Raw genomic sequence first — 15,037 nt, forward strand, 5'->3', positions numbered from 1 at the left:
ATGATTCTAGAATGAACAATACATTATGATTCTAGAATGAACAAGCTACATTATTATTCTAGAATGAACAAGCTACATTATTATTCTAGAATGAACAAGCACATTATGATTCTAGAATGTGCAGTTACTAGTCCGCTATCAGAAAGCTCCATGGCAACCAACACTGAGCTAGGAGAACAGCGAGGCTGCTCAGTCAGCGTCGGAACTATGAGCAACAGGTGAACAAAATAGGAACATTTTGTTAAATACCAAGCTCTAACTTCAGTGAAAATGTCCTAAGCATTTGTTGTGACAGTGTGTGACCCACCTTAACTCAGCTACCTGGCGTCTGAGCATCAACAAGCTCCTGTGTATGTGTTGGACAGGACACCTCGAACAGCAGGACAAAGTCTATTGTGATTCTTTCTGTTAAACGTTTTGATCCATGGAGGTGTTGTGCGTAAAATGCTGCTCGAACCAGGAAAACCGAGTTAAAAATCCGTGACGCCATCACAATGTAAAGTATATGGGCCGACCGGGAAGTCGCGGCCTGGGCCAGCAGGGGAAACACTCTTTAACACTATTGCATAGTCAGTTGGCGCTATAAACTGTTTTTGGCGTCTTATAGCACTGAATGGGCGTCAGTTTGTGTCTGATATCCTGCTCTTACATGGTGTGTGCATGCTTTATGTGAGGAGCTGCCTGGGTGTAAGCAGGCGGGGAGTTCCAGTCCTCTGAAATGATGCCAACGCGGAAGTAATTTAAAACTGCATTATATCAAAAGGCCACCAGGGGGCGACCGTTTTGGTGTCAAAAGGACTTCTTCTCTATACAAGTCAATGGAGAATTCACCAACTTCTTACTTGATTTCTAACCTCAGTAAACGATTTCAAAATGTGTTTATGGTGTCAATCGCTAGTTTAAAGCCTTCTTCAATGCAGTTTGATGTTCATTTGTGAAATGTTGGCCTCCCTGATTTTATATTTGACGATAAAGCAGGGTATGCATTAGGGCGTGGCTACGTCGTGATTGACAGGTTGATTGGCTCACAGGTTCAGGAGGGTGCCTCATGCTCCTCCTGATGCCCATATAAGTAGAATCCGTGTTTTCTTTTTACCTGGCATGCACCGGAAATTTTCAAGATGGCGCCTCCCAGATCCGAAACTATTTGCTGACGTCACGGATGTTACGTCCATTTTATATACAGTCTACGGGTGTAAGGTAGCAGTGAAAATGTGGAATGGAGTTTAATTGGGGCCACTCTCAATAAGCAACCAGGGTGGATCTGATTGTGAATCACTGGTAAAGCGCTCTGAAAACACTTACTGCACTCTGAATTAATCACTTGTATCATTAAAAAATATGTTTTGTTTAAGTGCTAATTAGTAGTATTTGATAATAGTAGAAGTAGGCTACAGATGTAGTGCTGATTTGCGACTTTTTTTCTGCTCCAAGTACCCATAGCGCCTTTACCGTAACAACAGGAAAAAACGCACATCGATATCTAAGCGGCGGCTGGCTTGACCGGGATCCACCACTTGATCACAGTAGCCTACATGAGGTGAGTGTGCAGTACCTGGTTCATAGTTTCTGTGATTAGTCAGGCAAATATTGAGTCATTTGTTGTTAAATGCATTCACATGAAATTATGTTTCTCTTTATTAAGTTAACTACAGTTGCAGTTTTATATTCACAGCTCAGTCTGTTGGATATTATCCTGAAAATGTTTAACAGAAAATGCATTTGGCATTTTAATAAATAATTGACCCATACAGTGTAGCTTAAAGTAGACCTATAAAGTGCCATATTGTGTTTCACAGCTTCTGGGGAAAGTTGAAACTAGAACCCAACCTGTACATTGGCCAGCCAATTTTAACTTATCACAGCTATACCAATATCCACACACATTAGCTGATAATTTAATAAAAAACTGAAGTAATTTAAAAAGTCAAAGATATGTTTGGGGTTATTGAGAAACAGTGCTGTCATTACATAGAACGTCCACCAGAGGGCACAGGAGTTTTGAAGAATTTAAGAAATCCTCATCAAAAATGTTTATTAAGTGCTTTTGTAAAATTAATGCTGACCAATATACCATTACTGCATCTTTAAACTCTCAAATATTGATACATCTAAAATTCAGTATTGGTTGGGGTCTAGTTAAAAACATAAATAGTCTACTGGCTGGCAGAGCAATGTGAGGCAAATGTCATATGCTAGACAATGTAATGTTTCTCATGTAAATTATACCATTTCAATTTCTTTTGGTAGGTTTATGATTCTACATGTTTTCCATACATTAGTCCTCTACATAGACTACATCTTCATGATTATTCCAGCTTTCTCCCATATGTTTGAAAAGGCATATCCCTCAAAACTGGACTTTGTAGACTTTTCTGGTGTTGGCCACTAGATTCATCAGTCAGAGAAAGGAGCTGTCCTCTGTAGAGTTGTCCCACATTACTGTCTTTCTGGGTGTGTTACACAAGTCTAGCAGTGAGTTGTTGACCTGCAGTGGTTGTGAGGGCTCATGTTGAACGTTTGGCTGTCCTGAGAGGTTGTGTTCATATGTTTCAGACCTTTCCTTGCCCAAGTCTCTGCTTGTAGACCTGCAGCACCTCTGGCTCTCTTCTTGTGAGTGGTCCTTACAGTCTTTGCTCAAGCAGGAGTTACCATTCTCAGTCCTCGTGTCATGATGGTTATGCATGTGTTGCTCTCCGTCATAATGACTGCTAGGTGTGCTATTTTGGTCTTCACTCTGAGTAAGCTGATTAGGCTCTTTGTGGTTATTTCCATTGTCTGAAGATTGTGTGGTGTCCGGGCTCTGTCTGGGTAGCTTTGAAGAGTGGGTTTGTTCATGGGACTTAAGGGTCTCGTCCTGATTGTGAGAGTGGTTTTGGTGGTTGTGGTTCTGCCAGAAATCCCTGTGGAGCTGCTCTAACTCGGAGAGCATATGCAGGCCAATGTCAAGGTGCATCAGCAGGTTCTCCAGCCACTCCTCAAGCTTTGAAAAGGATGGACTGTAAAGAGTTAAAGACAAAGAGTAGTGATTAGAGGTTTGTAGACTCTACATGCTGAAATGCATCGGTGTAAAACAATATATTTAGTTGGCTATTCTGCACTGTATAGTTTCAGTTTGTTTTGCTTAGTACACAATTGACTGTTTTGGGAGGATGCAGCCTAAGAGCGCTGGAAGAGTGTGTGCGCTCATACCAGCAGTTTACTTTCTGCACTGTGTATAAAGCAGAAAATGACCATATGACCTAATATTTTGTTTAGAAATTTCCTTTATTACAACATTATTATTGTGCCATATTGCTTTGTCATCATTGGGTGGAGCTGACAACACTGGAGTCACAATGGACTAACTTGCCCCAAGTTATACACACCACTGACCCTTTGCCTTTAATGAATCATATTTTATTAAGTAGTGGTGGGCTTTTGTTTGAAACATATTGAAAACAGAAGGACCTGAGCAATATTTACATATATCTCATATTTTGCCTTATAGAAATTTTAATTTACAGTAATCTTGGATTTATGCATTCATACCGTTTTTCAGAGTCCATGTCACAGCAGCGCACAGCCAGTGGCAGGAAGGCCTGAGGGCACTGTGGAGGGTGGTACTGCTGCAGGAACTCAGGTACATTTAGACCAAAGTCATTTGTCCGGGGGAGGTAGTCAGGGTCGGCACTCACTTGACCTATGATCTGAGGAGATTGATGCATTCAGCTTTAACATTGAAAAGATGTTTCATTAATGACAAAAATATGAATATAAATTTCTTTGAGATTTAACATTTTAACTAAGACTGTTCAGTCATCGTCACATATTGTGAATTCTTTTGAAATCAACTGCTTAATTTTTTTTTTAGGAGTATTTTGCTCTGCCAAGACGTTCTTACCTCACATATCATGATACCAAACGAAAAGACGTCCACCCGTTCATCATAGCTTTTCCCTGAGAGGTGTACAGGAAAGATTAGTAGATTAAACAACACAGATAATGTGTCGTGTGTAGTCATATATGGTTTCCTGTTAGGCCTAAGAGTCACAGCAGTTCTTTTACACAAGTGACTAGGATTAGTTACTTATAACTATTAGCCTGGAGTGGACCCTTGCACTCACCATGGATCATCTCAGGGGCCATCCAGTAGGGGTTTCCTACGACGGTGTACCGCTTCCTCCGGTCAGGCCTCCGGAGCTCTGACAGTGTCCCCTTTGCTGGCCGTTCTAAAGAGGTTGTTTTGCTCTTATTCCTCTCCTCCACCACCAACCGGGCAAGCCCAAAATCTGCCACAACCACAGACTGGTTCTAAACAAAGTGAGACAGAGAGACAAAGATATACTAAAAACGTCAAATAAGGAGTAACACTGCTCTATTTTTTAGTACTTGATATGAGGAACTAACACACCATGAGGTTTTATATGTGCTCTGTGTTGCATTTGTTTTTCTCAAAACTACACATCACATTTCCCATAAACCTAATCAATTGAAAGAAATTATGTATTCAATAAGGCAATGCTAACATTAAGTTGAAATTATACTGTTTGAACAGTCGATATGATGATTGAATTTTTAGTCTAGATAACTGGCTTAATGTGTTCTACATGGGTCGTTGCGAGTTAAAAGGAAAAAAGAAATAGATAAAAGATTTGTTAAGAGATTAAATTTAGAAACTAAGATATTTAAAACGTAACATTGTCATTTTTATCATTTTTGATGTGCCATGAAGAGATCTAATGTTTCCTGACTTGTGTATGAACCACTTACTTACCTCTTTGACCAGGCAGTTGTATGAGTTTAAATCTCGGTGGATAACATTCATGGAGTGCAGATATGCCTTAGAACAAGAGATGTTATGTACATTAGGGAAAGTTAGTACCAGATTAAGTATTGTGGACGTAATCTTTTATTTTTATAATATTGACAGGGAAGACTCACCATTCCAGACGCAATGTCTTTGGCATAACTCACTCTTATGCTCCAGGGGACATCCTTGTCCTGCAACAACAAGATTGTGACCAACATGCTGTGTCTCAGTATTTAGACAGTACCAGCTGTAATAGTATAAACCTATCTTACCATTTTCACGATGGTCTCTCGGAGAGTTCCCCCCTGGATGTATTCAGAGACGAAGTTTATTCGTTTGTCCTTATAAAATAGCCCAATGAACTTGAGAACATTGGGATGATCCAGACAGCGCATCACCTTTACCTGTGTAAAGTTAGTGGAAATATGGTTATAATCACATCATCATAAAGTCCCCCCTTCTTCTTTCAGTGTATAACCTAAAGTGGGTTTTAATAGTGAAGAAAACCCATCTGCTTTAAATGGGAACTCCATCAATTTTACACCAGCGGAGTTGGTAAATATGGGTATGTTGTGTCAAGCTGACTCGTTGAACTTTGAAGTTTCTTCAATCATGTGGCTTTTTGTGCTCTGATGACCACTTACCTCCTTTAAGAAAGTCTGCTGTGTCTCTTCATCAAAACTTATCAACTCCTTCATCACCATCACCTCCCCAGTCTCCTGATGTGTTACCTTGACAGCAACAGGATGATCACAATGCTGGTCAAAATCAACCTTACAAATATTGACAAATATTGACCAAAACTCCTTTAGTGTGAGCCAGACTAAAGGAGTTTCAGTCCAGTTTTTCCCGATTCACCATTCCTGACAATCGTGAGAGAGATCTGGTCTGGGACCTTGGTTGGTACTGATGTTTGGCACAGATAATCTGGTAATTTTAGAGGTTTACAAATCCAATCTTCAACCTCCAGAGCTTCTCGCAGACTCATCAGGGCCACACAAATGTGTGATATTTAGGATTTAAAATCTGGATAATTACGTCAATACTTTCTGAATGTGACCACAACAGCCAATGAGAGAGAAAAGAAAAATTTTGAAATGACGACTGAGAAGAAACAACAACAGGCATACTACGGGTGCATTGGACAGCTAAGATGGCTTGTCAATAGATGGCCAGAACAAGAATATATAACATGTCTTCCATGATGTAATATAACCGTATGGACAAAAAGAAGAGCTTTACTAAAGTAAATTGTTTCGCACCATGTCTCCATTTTGTTTACATCTGCATCGCCCCCAGATCGCAAGAGGTGGTGCTTTACTCAATATGGCATGATGATCTTAATAATATTCTGTAGCGTGTGATGAGCCATTATTTTTAGATCTTGTGTACATGTTTGAGATCAGAGAAGAACATCTGTGAAGTTTCTTTTTAGGTGCATCCTATTATTAAACAGGGTTGCATCAACCCTGTTTAATAATAGGATTTTAAAATTTTAGTCTGAGCCTGACTTAAGTTTACATTCATTTCAAATGCTTTCAGGAAATTGCCCAGGGACAAACTGATGGAAAACAAGTAATTGTGGTACCTTTACAGCCTGTCCAAAGCAGCCCCTGCCAAGCACTTCTCCATGGATAAGGTCTGAGGGTCTGAAGATGCGATGGGTCCGTTCTCCAGGGTCCACACGTAGAGACTCTGAGCGAATCATGTCTCTCTTCTGAGATAAAACTGACAGTGCTCGGGGGGATAAGGGACACTTATCTATACTACAACTGCGCCTGAGACAAAAGAAAGGAAACTTAGACTTAGACAGAGAGAGACTGTGGAGTAATATATCAAAGTAAGCCAAGAGTCTGCACTTACAGGATGATTCTGGATCGCATTCCCATGGCTCCTTGGTTACGAGATGGTGAGATACTCATCCTGATTGGTTCATCTGTCTCCTCTCCTGGACTTGGTTCTTCCTCCAGACTTGGCAGTTTGTGTGTTGAAGTAAGTTTGTCGCGGACGCAAGGGTCAGGACAGCTGATGTCATCCTGGACACTGGCAGAGTGAGGATGGTTGTCAGAAGAAAGTGGGATGTGTTCAATTGTCAGGTGCAGTGGTCTGTTTGTGTCCATGATCACACAGTTTATCTAGAAAAAAGGATGTTAAATCATGTTTTGGGATCGTGACTACTTCTCATTCAATGATGATATTGTTGTTGAATCAGTGGTGGGGTTGAGATCTACCTCGTCTGGGGAAATGTTGCGGACTGGGATGCCGTTGACCTCCAGTACGTGGTCCCCAATATGCATATAGGACAGCAGGTCAGGGCTGAGGACCGCTGAGTCTAACCTGAGGGAGAGTGACAATCAATGAATAGGTGGGGGAAGCGTGGGGTAAGACAGAAAAGGAGGGTGGGGAAGCTGCTTTTGTTTTTAGTTGAAGTTCAGCAACTAATTAAATGTAAGATTTACAGTTAGTTGAACTCACTCTGTCACAGTGACGAGAGAGCCTTTCTCTTGGCTAAGGTCAGTGGTTACAGTCAGGCCTCGTTGGCTGCCTTCTAGAGGAGGGAAAGACACCAGCGCCACCATGTGGGGTGTTTTAGTGAGCCGAGTAGTCGACCTCACAGCTGATACCAGACCCTTAGGGAAACAGGAACCACTGCAGGAAAAACAAAATCCAAAGACACAAGCATCAGACACAGAACACACGTCAAAATCAAAATGTGTATATACCAACAATAACTTTCTGTTTTCTGTGGGGTTTTTTCAGCTTCTATTTTATATCATCTCATTTGCAGTTCTGTGTGTGTGGATGTTTCATTTGTTCCTCCGCTGTCAGCGTTAAACTCACCAATACAGTTTGGAGCGTTCGATGAGCATGTAGGTGTCTCCATCTCCAATGAGCCTTTTACACTGCATACAACTGAAGCATTCAGGGTGGTACCTTTGCTCTCCAGCAACCTGTTTATACAGGGAGACAGTGTGATATAACACAATGCAGAGGCTGCAGGAATAATATTGTTTTTTATAAGATGACATTTGGTGGGGTTTGACTTGAAGGTCAAAAGCAGTTGTGAATTAAAAGAGTTTTTTCTGTTCATTCCGGCACCAAGATCCTGTAGTGTCAGGATGTTTTCAGAGGATATCCTCTGATTTGAGAGCTGGAAGGACAAAAAGCGTTTACTTTCATATTGGGGGGGAAAGCAAGAGACAGGAAGGCTTTGAATGTATGAATGGTGAGAGTTGGTATTTCTTGTCACAGTGTTTGATCCGATAGAGATTATGGCTGCACTATATAATGTACATATTTGATATTTGTATGGGAACTTTGTATAGGGCTTGTGAAATTATTCAATAAGCTGTTTTTGCACTTACCCACCTACTATGAATCCATTTGTTACTGGTTTTGGAGTGAGTGAGCAGAAATACAGAAAAGAGGATTATCTACTGAGCTCAGGACTGTTTGTTGGGTCTTTAACTCTGCTCCTGTGACTAATCAAAATAATATTAGTCAACATTACAAAATAAGACCAGGGAGGGAAAAACTGATCAGGAAATGAGACTTTTCATCTTTTGTAACCTGTGTGTACAGTGCATCTACAATGAAGTTTACAGCCTGCACAGATAGTGAAGAACAGTTTAATTGTTTTATTAAGTTGCAGTATTTCCTTAGAGGAGGCAGAAATGACACACAATGAATCTCTTTCATTGCTAGTCATAATTTTTTTAGTATAGTATTTGTTTTCTTATTTTCAGTGATTATTGTGTTACCATTATGAGTCCATTTGTGATGGTCTCCTTGCAGCCGTGGCACTGCTCTCCATACCGAGCCCAGTAGTGCTTCTTACAGTAGAACTGTTCCTCTTTTTCATAGTACCAGTGAGTAAGGGTGCAGCTACATTCACAACACCTAAAGACAAGGGGAGACAGGGGACAGAGAGATGTAGGATGTTGAAACAATGAGACAACTCAAGAAACAAGAGAAAATGCAGATTCAGCTGTACGACAGTAGATACTTCACATGCGTGTTTGAGCAGCAAGTAACATGAGCCTCATCAGTGATGGAACATATGAGACTTTAGTGGAAAGTTGACCTGCTAGATCGTCACACAGAGGATCAGGTAGAACACGTCCAGGTCAGTGGGACCATAAATTATTGTCTTCAGTTTAGCCTATTTTTAAACATTCAGTGTCAGTGATACCCTGCTCCTTTCCTCTCTTGATCTGTTGAACCTGCTCACGTTAAATGATGACAATTCGATGCTTTCATTAGCCACACAAATCGAGGTTTCTGGTGTTTTCTCCAGCACACGCCTGGAGGAAACTTAGTTATCGTCATAGCCGCTGTTGAGATGATTCATTAGATCCTGAATTACTGATGTCACTGTGGAAGAGAGCACATTGTCCTCACTGTCCATGCTACACTCAGTCTTTGTCAGCCGGGGGACAAATTAGTATTGCCTCTTACAAAAGGACTACTCATGGAGGGTCACTGGTCAGTCATATGTCCTCCTAAAAACACTCTAACTTAATGTTTTTTTGCCACAGGCACACCCACTCCAAGATTGCAAAACAGATCTAAAAGTGCAAATATTTCGACAGTTTCCACTTAAAAAACCAAACCAAACTTTGTTCCTTAAATGCAGTGCATGTTCACTTTCAGTCCTGCAAACAGAAACTTTCAGTGCCATCAATGCTTAATCTGGATATAAAAAAAGAATACCTCTGTACAGTAAAAACCTGCTTCCTTATCTCCCCCCAACACTACAATTGGAGTGGGCGGTCACTTCCTGGACAGAGTACAGCTCCATGTTTCCTCTCTCCCAGCCTGAGTTGTAAATGCCACGCTGCTCTTACAATAGGGAATGAACAGAGTCATTATTGAGAATGAAGTCATTTAGGGGAAAAGGAGACTTAAGACCCAACCCTCCACTTAATGTCAGCTAGTAATTCACTGTGATATGAATCATTATTTTATTACCTTATTGAAGTTATTCTTGATCATTATTGCATTATTTGTAGTTTTGATCATGTTTAGCAACTTAAAAGTGGTGATAAGCAAGATCCTTGTTTTTTATGATCTCACTAAGTGGTCATGTGGTGCTGTGGTGGTTTGTGTTGAGTTTGCCAAAGATTGGTTCAGTGTCTGGTATACACAGTTGTTCCTCTCTTTCTTCTTTTAATTTTGTAGAAACTGTTGTTGCTGCCATTCGTAATGAATAACACACCATTTCCTGTGGAATTTTATAATGGGGAACAGATACCTAATATTTGGTTGAGAATGTGAATACTTTTATGAAATGGGAATAGGATCATTTTTCTCTCCACTTTTAAAATATGTTGAAAGAAGAACAATGTGATCATATACAGCTATGAAATAGATTATTACTTAACCCTCTTGTTGTCTTCCCATCGACCGTGCAACTTTTGTCCTCCCAGGTCAGAATTGACCCAGTCTGGTTTGACTGATTATAAAGCGTAAGATATACATTTTATCACTCAATTTTGCATTAGACCATTTTAGCCAACCTCATTTTTGAGTTAATGCCTGTTGTCCTCAGGTCAAAATTGAATAAAATTGACAAAATTGAGGGCTAACAGATACCATAGCTGTGATAATGAATTTCAAGTTCAATGCAGCTCATATTCAGTAGGATTTGAATGAAGTAAATAAAGTCAGAAACAGTCCTAACAGATACTGCTATGGTCTGCTGGGGATGTAGTGTAGTCCCCAGTGCACTGTAACAAATCTAATAGAGCTGCCTCTCATTCATTGCTGAGGAAATAATAAAGGAATAAAACCGTCAGACAGCTGCAGGTTTATTTCTGACCTCCTCTCTTTGTTATTGTGCTGCTGGCGACGGATGTGGAACCTTTGAGCTTCACAGCTGTGATCCCCGTTAAACATCTGGTGAAATAACCCTGGAATCAGCCCCAGACCTTCCCTACATCCAGACAATTTATCCTCTCTACTTTTCATTTTCTTTCTATTTCTCCACCTGAAAGTATCCACCTCATCTGACTTAAGCTGCATCTTAGCTTGAGTCATTCATAAACCTCTCTGTCTGAAGATCTGCGGACAGACACACTATCACCTGATGTACATTAAACAAACACGTTATGACGTCGGGACATCCTTTAGGTCAAATGTGAAGAATCTGATGTTTTATGTGGCCACGGTTTCCTCCTTGTTGTGTCTGTGTCTTCCTGCTGGACAGAAGACATTTGTTTCTGATGTAACTTTATCATTGTGTCGGTGTAAAAGAGATTAGTTTCCTAATGGTGTGATATATATGTTGTTTAAGTCTGTAGATTATTCTGTATGTGTGTTTTAATGCAGACCTGAGGATGGATTTAGACAAATGTAATTTAAATAAAACTAAAATAATAGTAATGATCGTACTGTAGACTGATAACTGGCCAGGCCATTACTTTGTTATTGTTGTTTCAATAACTACTCATCCATAAAAAGATGATGTGAAAGTAGAGAGACTGTTCAAGCATGACTTGATCGGAATTCTGTTTGTTATGGCAGATGAGGAAGTATTGCAAATGCTGTGCTATGGTGTTTAAATTCCGTTTCCCTCACTTTCCAATCACTCTTTCATACATCTGTCCCTCCTTTCCCCTCTTTTCTCTCATTTCCCTCGCTCTCACTTGCACCCACACATCCCAGCAATCAAACATAAAAAACACATTAGCTCTTACCGTCCTTTCATTCCTCTCCGAAACCTCTGGTCCCGTCGTGACATTTTTCTTTCTCAGTTCACTGATAGACAACTGTCACTCTGAAACAATCCACCCAGTTAAGAAAGGAGCCGACTGGCCTCATGTGTACATCACGTATTCTGCAGTGACCGGTAGCAGAAGTTGTATTTTCTTTTCTCTTTATCTCCCTCTCTTTCTCTTCATGCGCCCAGACGCTTCCTGTGCAGAGTTGCTGTGTGAGAAAAAACACTGACCCAATGACACCAGCTGGCAAGTCCCTCTGCTGGCTGCTGAGAAACAGACCTATCCCAGTATAGAAGTTCTGCTCCACCCTCCCGCTCCTGTTACTTCTAGTATGTAGACCTCTAGAAGATACAGTTACACTTCTCTGCACCAAGACCTGAGAGGTTGACACCCAATGCCGCAAAGTTCAGGAAGTGGGTTTGTTTGGGGTGTTATCCATACGTTAAGACATCTGTGTTGTTGTTTTTATTGAGTGTTAGAGAGCGAATCAACGAGTCTGAGTGTTTTGAAATAAGCTCTGTTCTCATCAGCACAGTCATAATCTCTTTATGAATGCCCCAATTACCGCACTGTCCTGATCCTGCAGTAAAGCGCTCTATTCATCACACACAACAAACAGAGAGAGAGATTGGGTGGGAAACATCTCAGCATTAGAAAAAAGAAAACCTTTGATACTGTTTAGTATGAAGTTTAGATGCACTCGGATTATCCATACGAGAGTGGCTCTGTTTCTGTTTGTTTAAGACTTCATAGCAGCTGATACCATTGTAGATTTCTGTAAAAGTATATGTTATTTTTTCTGTCAGGGTACATTTTCTACGACTAGTCCACCAACTAAATTCATCAAGCTATAATTTATAGTACCGGTATGCCGTGTCAGCAGATACATTTTTAGATTGTGCAGGTCGTGCAAACTGAGAGACAGAAACAGGTGCGTCTGTATCACCAAACGGCCAAAATTATAAAACTAAATAATTTGTCTGCTGTGTATCGCAGTGAAGATCAGTTTTTTACTTGTTATATATCTTTGGTTTAGTTTACTTCTTTGACTTTTCTTTTTCCTTTTCTTTGTTATTAACTATCTATCTATATTTATCTATAGTATATTGTTGAGAAAGAAATGTGCGGTGTACTTGATTGGTATTTTTTTAGTTTGAATATGAGTCATCTTGAGCATTACGTTTGACTGCTGCACTTTTTTGGTCTGCCCAGGCAGTAGTTTGCTGTTTCCTTTTTGAAGGCTGAGGCTTGTGGTTGAGCCAACAACATTGAACTTCACACATTTGCCTCAGAATGTGCAGCTTCCTCAATTTGGGCTAAAACCCCGTCATCAAGTTTTACATTTTGTGCTTGTACAATAGTGTAGCTGCTTTAAAATAACAATAATTGTCCCAGAAAGATGTGTCACTGGTCATTTCTTTTATTAGAAAGTATTGTCAGAAAGTGTACAAAAGTGCATCATTTTCTTCATAGGCCACATACACAAAACACAGATGTTAAAAACACGATGAGCTACATGATAGGACACAGATGCAAGCTCAAATGCAAGATGAGATTCAGTTACACTTTTTTTTTATCCAAATAATATCACATACTACATTGTGATTCAACACACATTCAAGGACAATGTAGAAAACAAAGCACTTATATTTATCCTAGTAGTACAGAAGTTTAAAAACTGGTAAAACACGCACACAAATGTTCTCAAATATTTCATACTGTATTAACGCACTTGCATTCATAAAATGAGACTAAATAACACATTTTGCTTTTTCTGCCTTTTGTCAGCATAATTTAAAAAGACTAGTAAACGTGAACAATTTTCCACCAGTGTTAAAGGAGGTACATCAAAAAACAGAAACACAGTAATCAAGGCTCCTCAGTTGCGTTTGTACGCACTATAATCATCACCAGTAGTGTGAATGTGTTCCTCAGCAGATAATTAAAAGCCAAATCTAAACCGCAGTATATTATCATAACAAATACATTATTCTAATAATAAGAAATATGTATTTTAACCAACATTTTACACTGACACCAATTAGTGTTATGAAATTATAAGTTGGTGCGTTTAATATCGAAGTGTTGACAGCTGAGAAGCTTCAGCCTCCACAGATATTTTGCTGAGGCCTGAGTACAGTAAAAATGAACACAGACTGCTTTTAAGGGATTAAATAATGATGAGTAAGACAACCACACCATTAAAAAAAACAACCTTTAAAGTCCCTTTTTTCACAGTTCCCCAAAATATCAGTTGTCTGTTTCTTTGTCTGTACACATTGCTGGACAAATGATCCAAGCGTTTGCACTTTTGAAGTTAAAGCTAAAAACAGTGAATTAATAAAACAACCTGGTGCAAATATTACACTCTGTAGACCGATGAAAAATCCAGTCTACCCGGATTAATGCGTGTCAGCATGCAGACAGGTCTGAAGGAGCTGCCCTGAGGGAGTCCTTGGTATTAGTCTTCACCCAGAGGATTCGTGGTGATACACGCACAGGAACATACATTATGTTCAACGCAACAACAACAACAAACAAAAACTGTATTTTATTACTGCTTGGCCTCACAATTTAAAAATAATCTCAATCCTTCATTTCAGTGGTCCTCAGCCTGGTAGTCAGGATCCTCATGAGAAAAACAATAGTTTCATTCTTTGGTCCACGTATAACAGCTAGATTAATCAAATAAACATCATGAGGACAAACTTCACTGCTCGGCTAGCATCAAAGGTGCTGCTTTGTTTTAAGGAATCATGACCACCTAACAGGTTGAGAACCATCAGAATTGTTGATAGAGACCCTTACACAAAATGTCATCAAATGAAAGTGAAACATGAGGGATGTGTTGAAGCTTTAGCTTCTATGGCAGGGAAGACATTTAGGACATGTACAATCTGGGATCATGCAATAGCACCACTGTTGTTTTAATGAGGTCACTTCCTGTCAGTCGTCTTTCACTTCCTCCTGCGGCCACAGTATTTACCCTGACAGCCTGCGCCTAAATACCACAAAAGATTAAATTAGTCTTCACGTGACATATGACATACATTTGTGTGGGTAAAGAAATGCATAATAAAACCTGTTTAATAGTTCAACTCTAAAACATGGTTCCTCACTGCCGTTGAAATCTGAGTTAACAGACGGGACTGTTGAGTTGAGTAAAGTTCATTGACTTTAGAAGAGGTTGCAAAACTTAAAACATCAAACTGAGTCAAAAACTCCATAGTCATTAAGGCATACTCAACACTTCTAAGAAATGATGATGCTTTCCTGGAAACATTATCTCAGTTTTAAATGGTCAGTTTTTCATTTGTCACATAGTTCCTGTATTGTGGCTGTAAAACTATGTACGTATACCAGTTCTGTGGAAACCTTTTTTCCCCTACAGAACTCTGTGGAGTTTTATAATCATCATGCAGTGCAAACGGGGAAGTGTAATGTGCTAACTGGGTGTCTTAATTTAAGTCAACACGTAGTTTTTTTTTGCAACTCTTTCAACAGTCAAATGATTATTAATTCT

The 15,037-nt window shown here is 39.8% G+C and overlaps 1 protein-coding gene across 1 annotated transcript; it reads right to left on the reverse strand.

Annotated features, from left to right (window-relative positions):
- Positions 1-1,620: 1,620 nt before the first annotated feature.
- On the reverse strand, positions 1,621-11,835 carry LOC133994284 (LIM domain kinase 1-like). The gene is made up of 15 exons (XM_062433533.1): positions 11,491-11,835; positions 8,554-8,692; positions 7,634-7,743; positions 7,268-7,441; positions 7,024-7,129; positions 6,656-6,927; positions 6,381-6,570; positions 5,437-5,523; positions 5,065-5,196; positions 4,924-4,983; positions 4,757-4,822; positions 4,107-4,293; positions 3,884-3,939; positions 3,532-3,689; positions 1,621-2,999 (listed from the first exon to the last, which is right to left on the reverse strand). Exons 1-15 carry the CDS (start codon positions 11,532-11,534, stop codon positions 2,402-2,404), a joined length of 2,379 nt encoding a protein of 792 aa, XP_062289517.1. The 5' UTR covers positions 11,535-11,835; the 3' UTR covers positions 1,621-2,401.
- Positions 11,836-15,037: the final 3,202 nt, after the last annotated feature.

This window comes from Scomber scombrus, chromosome 14 (genome assembly GCF_963691925.1).
Source record: "Scomber scombrus chromosome 14, fScoSco1.1, whole genome shotgun sequence".
NCBI classification, from domain to species: domain Eukaryota; kingdom Metazoa; phylum Chordata; class Actinopteri; order Scombriformes; family Scombridae; genus Scomber; species Scomber scombrus.